At 61.0% G+C, this 10352-nt stretch overlaps 1 protein-coding gene across 1 annotated transcript; it reads left to right on the forward strand.

Annotated features, from left to right (window-relative positions):
* The first annotated feature begins 4995 nt into the window (after positions 1-4995).
* On the forward strand, positions 4996-9998 carry LOC141974065 (RNA polymerase II-associated factor 1 homolog). The gene is made up of 13 exons (XM_074933319.1): positions 4996-5000; positions 5861-5968; positions 6762-6883; positions 7128-7194; positions 7275-7376; positions 7477-7582; positions 7685-7753; positions 8040-8143; positions 8252-8368; positions 8618-8746; positions 9034-9139; positions 9265-9352; positions 9443-9998. The coding sequence occupies exons 1-13, from the start codon at positions 4996-4998 to the stop codon at positions 9826-9828; spliced, it is 1509 nt and encodes a 502-aa protein (XP_074789420.1). The 3' UTR covers positions 9829-9998.
* The last annotated feature ends 354 nt before the right edge of the window (positions 9999-10352 follow it).

Below are 10352 nucleotides of genomic sequence, written 5' to 3' on the forward strand. Positions count from 1 at the left end.
TAGCTCTTGGGCCTGTTCGGACAGGACCAGCTGTGCAAAATATACTTTACACATCAACTGGGGAGCACGGACTCACATGGAGCCTCTGGCAGAAGATACCAGGTGAAACTCGAGGTCGACCATTAGGATTTTGGAGCCGGGGATATCGAGGATCAGAAGCCCACTACACTCCGACTGAAAAGGAGATACTGGCAGCATATGAGGGGATTCGAGCTGCTTCAGAAGTTGTTGGTACAGAAGCACAGCTCCTCTTGGCACCACGGCTGCCTGTATTCCATTGGGTGTTCACAGGAAACATCCCTTCCACACACCATGCAACCAGGGCTGCCTGGAGTAAATGGGTCGCGTTAATCACGCAACGGGCTCGACTGGGGAAACCCAGCCATCCAGGGATCCTGGAAGAGATCGTGGACTGGCCAGAAGGTAGAGATTTTGGAGGGCGGCCTGAGGAGGTGGCTCGTGCCCAAGAGGCACCGCCATATAACGAGTTACCAGAGATGAGAGGCGTTATGCTCTCTTTACTGATGGATCCTGTCGTGTGGTAGGAAGCCATCGGAAGGGGAAAGCTGCTGTGTGGAGTCCCACAAGACAAGTCGTTGAGGCCACTGAAGGAGAAGGAGAGTCAAGTCAGTTCGCAGAAGTAAAAGCGATCCAACTTGCCCTAAAGATTGCTGAACGGGAAAAGTGGCCAGTATTATATCTCTACACGGACTCCTGGATGGTGGCTAACGCCCTGTGGGGGTGGCTACAGGAGTGGAAGAAGACCAATTGGCAGCGCAGAGGTAAACCCATCTGGGCTGCTGCACTGTGGCAGGACATCGCTGCCCGAGTGGAAAACGTGGCTCTAAAGGTACCTCCTGTAGATGCTCATGTGCCCAAAAGGCGTGCCGCTGAAGAACATCAAAACAATGAGCAAGCAGACAAAGCTGCCAAAATTGAAGTAGCTCGGCTGGACCTGGACTGGGAGCGTAAGGGTGAGCTGTTTGTAGCTCGATGGGCCCATGAAACATCAGGGCATCTCGGCAGAGATGCAACGTACAGATGGGCTAGTGATCGAGGGGTGGACCTGACCATGGAGGCCATCTCACAGGTCACTCACGAATGTGACACATGTGCTGCAATCAAGCGAGCCACACGAGTAAAGTCTCCCTGGAACAGAGGGCGATGGCTGAGTTTTCAATACGGTGAGGCCTGGCAGATTGACTCTATTGGACCACTGCCACGAACACGCCAAGGCAAGCGCTACAGACTCACCATGGTAGAAGCAACTACGGGTTGGCTAGAAACGTACCCTGCAAATCATGCCACTGCCCGAAATACCATCTTGGGTCTTGAAAGGCAAATTTTATGGCGACATGGTACTCCTGAAAGAATCGAGTCAGACAACGGGACCCATTTTCGAAATAATCTTATAAACTCCTGGGCAAAGAAACACGGCATTGAGTGGGTGTGTCACATCCCTTATTACCCACAAGCGTCTGGAAAGATTGAAAGATCTAATGGACTGTTGAAGACTATGTTGAGAGCATTGGACAATGGGGGATGGAAGCACTGGGATATAAATTTAGCAGAAGCCACTTGGCTAATGAACAGCAGAGGATCTGTTACCCGTCCTGGTCCTGCCCAAAGAAACCCCCTTCATCCTGTGGGAGGAGATAAGGTCCCCGTAGCACACACAGGGAGGTGGCTGGGGAAGGCAGTGTGGATCGCTCCTCCCTTGGGAAAAGGCAAGCCCACTCGCGGGATTGTCTTTGCTCAGGGACTGGATGTACTTGGTGGGTAATGCGGGAGGATGGGACTACTCAGTGTGTGCCTCAAGGACATTTAACCTTGGGGGGAAAGTAATCTGTGGGGTGAGTTGTATGTTGCAGGAAGTGATGGAGGAAGTAGGAACGATGACGAGTGAACCAGATACGTGCAATGACGACCCAAACCTAGCCGGTGCTGGAGTCCAACGGTCAAGCATACTTCTGTCCTGAGCATCTATCTTGACAGATGGAAGCCAAGTCACTGAACATCTGAAGGAGTGAAGAAAGCTTATGGAACGGATAAATGAATATTATGTGGGACCTGGGCATAACGTAAATGGTATGGAATAAGGGGTGGAGACTGTATTGGCTCTGGCTGAGCTGGAATCGGTTTTCCCCTACAGCAGCCTCACGGTGCTGTGGTTTGTGCTGGGAGCTGCAGGGTGTTGGCAGCACCCTGGTGTGGTGGCTGCTGCTGAGCAGGGCTTACACAGCACCAAGGCTCTTTCTGATATTTCCCCCAGTGGGACGGGGTGGGTGAGATCTCGGGAGGGGACACAGCCAGGACAGCTGACCCAAACCGACCAAAGGGATATTCCAGACCCTGTGACGTCTGCTCAGCATAAAGCTGGGAGAAGGGAGGAAGGGGGGGTCACCCTTGTTCCTCCGAGGCACCCACTCCGCGTATGGGAGCCCCGCTTCCTGAGAAGGCCCCACAGCGCCTCTCCGTGGCAAGGAGAGAATAAATCTGTTTGCTTTTGCTTCCGCGCGCGGACCTTTGCTTCGCTTTGCTTATATTAAAACTGCTTTTGTTTCACCCACAAGGGTTCATTTATCTTCTTTCCCCTCTTTGCCCTGTTGAGAAAACAAAGGGAAGGGGGGGGGAAGTGATAGAGCAACTTGGTGGATACCTGGCATTTAGCCAGAGTCAAACCATCACAGCTGGCCAAGGAGTGGGTCTGGACTTGCTCTGTAAGAGGGTAGCCAGGCCCATTTACTCATGCTGTTTGGAGGTCCTGGGAGCGTTTTTGTGCACAAGGGAAAGGAACGTCTCTCTGCAAACTTGCAGTATTTCGTGCATCACGGAGCTAGCGGAAAAGATTTCTCCCCTCCAGAGCAGCACCAACAGCCTCATTCTGCACACTGTTCTCATTTAAAGCTGCCTTGTAAGAGGGGAACGGTCCCGCCTCAACTGCGGACCCATCTGCATGTCTGTGCGCTTAGGAGAAACGGCACCGGGACAGGGGAGCTTTGCAGGCCCACAGCGTTCGAAGGTGGGGTGTATTTTTTGAGTGTAAATTGTGATCAAACAGGTACGTTCACTGAATGAGGGCTCTCTATGGAGGAAATGGGAACTTGTGCCAGGTCCTTGCCGAGTTCTTGCAAACTGTCTCGTGTCTGCTGCTTTCAGACTGGAGAGACGAGAACATACAGTAACCCATGTAAGCCATGACATACATATTTTTGATTTTTCCAGCAATTTTCAGGTCCCCATCAGACCTGCAGCAAAACCAGCTTCCCCTCGTGCCCGCTCTGCTCTCGGCACCTGCTGCGTAGTGGGTGGGCGGCTGGAGCAGGGTTCTCTGCAGGAGGAGGCACCACAGACATGGGCCTGGGGCTCCGGGGGCTCCGGGGGCTCCGGGGGTGCCTGGCCGTGCCCCCCAGCATGCCGGGGCCACCAGAGTGGGGCGCAGGGGAGAGGGAAAGGCACTGGAAGAGTGGGGAGAAAGCAGCACCCAGAGACGGGGTCAGAGAAACAGTAATTTATTGATGGAATAAAGACTTGCAGCAGCCCTGCTAGTGCCGTCGGCGGGACGGCCTGTTGGAGGGCTGGGGAGAGTCCTGGGGACCCTCCTATTCGGGGGGCGCCGGGAACCCCCAGTTGAGCGGTCCCTGCCCCGGCCGGGAGCGGAGGGGCTGCAGCTGCGGCCCTGGGCAGAGGGACCTGCCACCGCCGCCTGCCCCGGCTCCTCCTGGGGCTGCTCCTGCTCTGCCGGGACAGGAGCAGATGGGGGGCAGCCGGGACCCCCGCGGAGGGCGCCCTCCCGCTCTTCTGGGCCTCTCCCACTGCCACAGCTTAGGTCATCGTCATCTAGAAGAGGAAACCGCAACTTCTCTAACGGTCCTCTGCAGAGGGGCACTCTGCCTCCACATCTACCCACTGCAGGATGCGGCCCAGGCAGAACCGGTGCCCACAGGGTATCACATAAACGCTGTCACGTGCGGCGTCCTGGCAGATGGGGCAGATCTGCTCTGTCTCCGCGGCCACGTGCACGTGCTGCAGCCGGTTGGGCGGAGCTGACGATGAGGAGCTGCTCCCACTTGCTGGTTGCTGGAGCTTCCAAGGGCGTCACGTGCTGCAGAAGTGAGAAAGGCCCCAGTCACTCGCTGTCGCGGCGAGGGGAGGGGGAGGAAGAAATGCCCAGGCCCCTGGCGAAGGACACCCTCCAGCTCCCCGAGCCCCTTGACCCGCCCCACGTCTGCCCCGGGGGGACGCTTCCCCGCACAGCTCACCTCCGCTGCCACGAGCGCGCCCGGCGGTGCCCGGCTGCCTGACCCAGGCAGGGCCGGGGAAACCCAGGGGTGGGCTCTGGGACCTGCACCGAGAGCTGCCGACGGCACCCCCAAAGCGCCACCCGGCACCGGGATCGGTGGCAAATAATAGCGGCAAAACCACCCGCGGGTGAGTGGGAACAAAGGGGAAGGGATCAAAATTCAGAGAGTGGCACGGGGAGGGGAGGAAGGGCAGTGGGGGGGAATAAAAGCAAAATAAAACCCCCAGGCGAGCGCGGATGAGATGTGCTGAGAGAACGGACACCGGGAGGGAGGGACAGACAGACAGACGCGCCATCCCTCCCACCCCCCCTCAAGTGGTGAGTTTTGGAGGGGGCAAGGGGCCTGGCAGGGGGCGTAAGAGCTGGAGGGCAGGGGTTGGCCCCCCCAGAGTTGCACCACTGCGGGGCTGCGCTTCCATCCTCTTCCTCCGGCCTCCAGGATGGGGAAGGGAGCCAGAGAGGGGGCCACAAAGGCCTGGATGGAGGGCCCCCCACAGAGCCCCAGGGGGGCCCCCAAAGCAGCGTGGGGACTCTCCTCACCTTCCTCCAGGATGTCCTCGCCCTCATACTTGTCATCCACATCTGGGGGGGTCAGGGAGGTACGTGAGGACGGGGTGGGGGGGCAGGAGCAACCCCCCCAAAAACCCCCATGGCTCCCCCAGCTCACCGGCCTCATCCAGGATGAAGCCGCCATGGCGTGGCTTCTTGGCTGCTCGGTTGTCATCTTCCTCCTCCTCCTCCTCCTCGTCATACTCCTCCTCCTCCTCGTCAGCTTCCTCCTTCTCGCTGCCAGCGGCACTGGTGCGTTCCTCCTCGGCCTGGGGAGTTGGGGGCGGGGGCGGTCGAGGTGTGACAAAGAGCACCCCCCCCCCCCACGTTAGCTGTAGCCTTCAGCCTCACCTCGTTCTCCTCAGCCTCCTCAGCCTCGCTGCTGTGCTCGCTCTCGTCCTCGCTCTCCGACGTGGTGGCGCTGGGGGGTCTGGGGGTGGGAAATGGGGGTGTCCCGGGGGGACGGGCAGGGGGCGCCGGGGGTGTCCTGGGGGCTGCTGGGGGCTGGGCAGGGGGGTCTGGGGGTGTCACGAAGGGGCCTGGGGTCGTTCGGCGGGACCCGGACATGAAATATGGGGGTGTCCCGGGGGTTGCTGGGGGGGGACAGGCAGGGAGACGCAGGGATGTCCCCAGAGGCTGGCAGGGGGGTCTGGGGGGGTCCCGAGGGGGCCTGGGGGTGTTCTGGGAGGGCCCGGGGGCTGGAAAAGGGGGTCCGGGCGGGTAATATGGGGGTGTCCCGGCGGGGGAGGGGACACAGGCCGCCCCGGGCAGCCCCTCGCCAGAGGCCTAAACCCCACATCTGGCCCCGGCGGGAGGGTCCCGGTGGCTCCGCGGGAGAGGCCGATCTCCCGGGGGGACCCCGCCGCCGCCGCCTCCTTACCCCGCTCCGCTCTCGGCCCCGGCCCCGCTGTCGCCCGCGGCCTCGGCCCGCCCGGGCCCCGCTCCCGGTCCCGCTCCAGCCGCAGCTTCTCGCCAGAGCCGCTCCGGCGTCACGTGACGGGGGCGCAGTCCCGGCCGCGGGCCCGGCCCCGAGCGGCGGCGCGCGACGGCGGCGCGCAAGGGCCGAATCGTCCCCTTGGCCCCCAAGTTCATCGCTTACCCCTTCGGCCAGAGCCGGTACGGGCCCCCGAAATAACCCCGGTGTGCCCCACTTCGGGCCACAGAGGGGGGCTGCGGGCGTTTTGGGGGGTTCCCCCCGGTTTGTGCAGCACAGACGGGGCTGAGGGAGGTTTGGCGGGGGGGGGGCGGTGTCAGGGTTCTCTCTGGCTCCAGAACACAAAAGGGGGGGCAGGGGGAGATTTTCGGGGGGTCTGGGGGGCTTTGGATGCTCCTTCAGGGCTAGAGGAGGGGCTTGGGGAGGGTGGCTGGGGTGGTTGACCCCCCCTTGATTTGGTGGGGGGGGGGTGGTGTTTTTCGGGGGGTGTTTTGGGAAGTGTTGTTGGGGGGGTGGTGGTTTTTGGGGGTGTTTTGGCGTGGCTTGAGGTTTTTTGGCGGGTGTTTTGGGGGTGTTGGGTGTTTTGGGGGGTGTTTGGGGGAGGTGTGAGGTTTTCTGGCGGGTGTTTTGGGGCTTGGGGGTATTTTGGGGGGATTCGAGGTTTTGGGGGATGTTTTGAGGGGATTTGGGTGGTTTTTGAGTTTTGGGGGGTGTTTTGGGGAGGTTTGAGTGTTTTGAAGGAATGTTTGGGGTTTGGTGGCTCTTGGGGGTGTTCTGGAGAGGTTTGAGGGTTTTGGGGGGGAGTTTGGGGTGGGTTGATGGTTTTGAGGGGGGTAGGTGGTTTGGGGGAGTATTTGGGGGAGGTTTGAGGGGTTTTGGTGGGTGTTTTGGGGGTTTGGGGGTGCTTTGGGCGGGGGTTGGGAGCTTTTGGGTTTTTGGGGGGTGCTTTGGGGTGCCTGAACGTTGCGCGCCCAGATTTGTGCAGTACAAGGCGACGTCACTGGAGAAGCAGCACAAACACGACCTGCTGACGGAGCCCGACCTGGGCGTCACCATCGACCTCATCAACCCTGACACCTACCGCATCGACCCCGGCGGTGGGGGGCCGGGGACACCCCGAGTTTGGGGGGACACACCCCAGATTTGGCGGGGCGGGGGTGCTGGGGGGTGCCCATAGGGGACCCCAGGCAATCCCTCAAGGGGCTGAGCTGCCAGTAGGGTTTGAGGGGAGCCCCTAAATTGAAGGGGGGACACCCCAACCCTGTGGGGAACCCCAAAATTGTGGGGAGACCCCAACAGCGGGAGAGGGGAGCCAAATTTCCCTGTGTCCCCCCCGCACAGTGCTCCTGGATCCAGCGGATGAGAAGCTGCTGGAGGAGGAAATTCAAGCGCCCACCAGCTCCAAAAGGTAACGGGGGGTGGGACACCCCCAAAACCGAGCTGGGGGGGTACATGACACCCCCAGATCACAACGGTGCCCCCCCTCAGGTCGCAGCAACACGCCAAGGTGGTGCCGTGGATGCGCAAGACCGAGTACATCTCCACCGAGTTCAACCGTTACGGCGTCTCCAACGAAAAACCTGAGGTCAAGTGAGTCTGGGGGGGTCCTGGGGGGTTCTGGGGTTTGGGGGTGCAGCCCCGTGCCCCCCCTCACGCCCCTACCCGTGTCTGTGTCCCCCCCCGACTCCAGGATCGGTGTCTCGGTGAAGCAGCAGTTCACCGAGGAAGAGATTTACAAAGATCGTGACAGCCAAATCGCCGCCATCGAGAAAACTTTTGAGGATGCCCAAAAACCGGTGAGGGGGGAGGGATTTTGGGGGCTCCCCCCGGGATTTTGGGGGACACACACAGCCCTGATGGCTTCCTGTGCTTCATACCCCCCCCCCCCCCCGCCCCAGATCATGCAGCACTACAGCAAGCCCCGCGTCACCCCTGTTGAGGTCATGCCCGTCTTCCCTGATTTCAAGGTAAGGGGGGCACCATGGGGAACCCCTGGGGACAGGGGGGGACACATTGGGGACCCCCCAGAATGGGGGGACCCTCCAAATCCCCCCTATTTCTAGGACAGTGTCCCACAGGGGAAACTGAGGCACAGAAACCCCCTTGCAGGGGGCATCTGAGGTGTAGCGGGCACTTTTGGTGGCAGAACGGTGGGTTTTGAGATCTGGGGGGTGGTTGTGGGGGTGTTGCTCCCCCTCTACACCCCCTTTTTGCCCCCAACCCCCCTTTTTTTTGCCCCTCCCTTCCCCCAAGATGTGGATCAACCCCTGTGCCCAAGTCATCTTCGACTCGGACCCAGCGCCCAAGGACACGAGCGGCCCGGCCGCGCTGGAGATGATGTCCCAGGCCATGATCAGGTGCTTGGAAAAGACGCGGGGACACCTCCCCCCCATTTTTAGGGGGGCCTTTGTGTCCTGTTTCCCCCCAACCCCCCCGCACCCCTTTTAACCGCTTCCTGCCCACAGGGGGATGATGGACGAGGAAGGGAACCAGTTCGTGGCTTATTTCTTACCGGTGGAGGAGACGCTGCGCAAGCGGAAGCGCGACCAGGAGGAGGAGATGGATTACGCCCCCGAGGATGTGTATGGGGGGGTCCCCTATAGCTGGGGGGGCCCATAGAGATGGGGGGGCCCATGTAGCGTGAGGGGGGCCGTGGGGAGTAGATGGGGGGGTTCTTCATGGAGGACAAACCACCAGCCTGGCAGAGCCCGTTGGGTTTGGGGGGTGCTTTGGCAAGTGGGGGGATTTGGGAGTTTGGGCGGGGATTTAGGAGTCGGGGGGGATATTTTCAGCCCCCTCACGCCCTCCTGTCCCATGTGCTCCCCTCTCAGATACGACTATAAAATCGCCCGGGAGTACAACTGGAACGTGAAGAACAAGGCCAGCAAAGGCTACGAGGAGAATTATTTCTTCATCTTCCGCGAAGGCGACGGCATCTACTACAACGAGCTGGAGACCAGGTGGGGCTGGGGGGGGCACTGGGAGGTATGGGGAGGCACTGGGACCCCCCCCGGTAATGGGGGTACTGCAGGAGGGATGTATTTCCACTTTTCATGGGTGGAGGGGTGGTGTGGGGAGGGTCCTGGGTGGGGTGTGTGTGCTCGAGCCCCTCCACTGCCTGCCAGGACACTGGGGGGTGGAATTCGGGGGAGGGGGTGTGTGTCAGGTGGGGTCTGGGGCCTTTGGGAGGGATAGGGGTGCTAGGGGGGTGTCCCAAGGGTGCCTAGCACCCCCCGCTCACCCCAAGGGTGCGGCTGAGCAAGCGGCGGGCGCGGGCGGGGGTGCAGTCGGGCACCAACGCGGTGCTGGTGGTGAAACACCGCGACATGAACGAAAAGGAGCTGGAAGCTCAGGTATGGGGGGCAGGGGGGCTGGGATTGGGGACCCCCTGCCACCTCCCCCGGAGGGCAGAGAGGACCCAGGTGGCCGGTTGACCCCCCCTCTCTTTGCTGACACACACACACACGCACCCCCCCAGGAAGCGCGGAGGGCGCAGCTGGAGAACCACGAGCCCAAGGAGGAGGAAGAGGAGGAGATGGAGGCCGAGAAGGAGGCGGTGGGATCGGGTATGCGGTGGGGGGAGCCCCGGGGGGGGCAGAATGTTGGGGGTGCCCCCATCCCCCCATAATCTCTTTCTCCTCTTCCTTCTCCTGCAGGCGAAGAGCGTGAGAAAGGCAGCGACAGCGAAGGGGGAGCGAGTGGCGAGGAGGAGGAGGCCGAAGGCTCCGGGAGCAGCAGCGAGCGGGGAGAGGAGGGCTCGGCCCGCAGTGAGGAAGAGGAGGAGGAGGAAGGGGGCCAGCGGGGCCTCCGGGGGGCGAGCGACGCTGCCCGGGCTGCTCGTGACCAGGAGGAGATTTTCGGCAGCGACAACGACGAGGAGGAAGAGGAAGATGAAGACGAGGAGGAAGATGAGGAAGAAGAGGAAGAGTCTGAGGGGGGGGGCAGTGAGGGGGGGCCTCCCCGCAGCCCCCGCCTGAGCCCCAGCGAGGCCTCGGAGGACGACGAGAGCCCCAGCGACGCCTCCGACTCCTCCAGCGACTGACCTGCCCCCCCCTCCCCATTTTGGGGGAAAACCCAGGCACTCTGGGGGCTTGTTTCTGGTTTATTCTTTAGTAACGTACCACGGGTACCGGCTGTGCTCATCACAGGAGTTACTCGTGATAAAATGTGTCTGAAATAACATTTTCTATCCCGAAGGGCTGCAGCCCACGGCGCTACGTGTACAAAGGGGGGTCCTAGGGCATCCCCCACCCTGGGGGCGCATCAACGTGTACCTAAATTTGGGGTGTATGCCCCCGCCCCCCCAACAACAACAGCAACAACAACTATTAACAAGAACAATGTAATAATAAAAAGAAAAGGAAGAAACCCTGAAACCCCCCAAGAAAAACGCAGACGTTCGGGGATTATTAAAACCTGTGAAAATGCAACCACCCTTCCCCGCCTGCCCCCCCAAAAAAGGAGGGGCCAGGAGAGCCCCGACCGCTGCCCACAGCCCCTGTAGTGTCAGCACGGCCCCCCCCGAGGTCATGGGCCCTGGGGAGCCCCTCCCTCACGGGGCCCTGC

The sequence above is a fragment of the Athene noctua genome, unplaced genomic scaffold (genome assembly GCF_965140245.1).
Source record: "Athene noctua unplaced genomic scaffold, bAthNoc1.hap1.1 HAP1_HAP1_scaffold_31, whole genome shotgun sequence".
NCBI lineage: Eukaryota > Metazoa > Chordata > Aves > Strigiformes > Strigidae > Athene > Athene noctua.

Excerpts from the sequence above, each read along its gene's own strand:
- LOC141974065 (XM_074933319.1), top strand. Across the intron at positions 7,377-7,476 it reads AACGAAAAACCTGAGGTCAA|GATCGGTGTCTCGGTGAAGC; the intron begins GTGAGTCTGGGG and ends CCCCGACTCCAG. Across the intron at positions 9,140-9,264 it reads AAAAGGAGCTGGAAGCTCAG|GAAGCGCGGAGGGCGCAGCT; the intron begins GTATGGGGGGCA and ends GCACCCCCCCAG.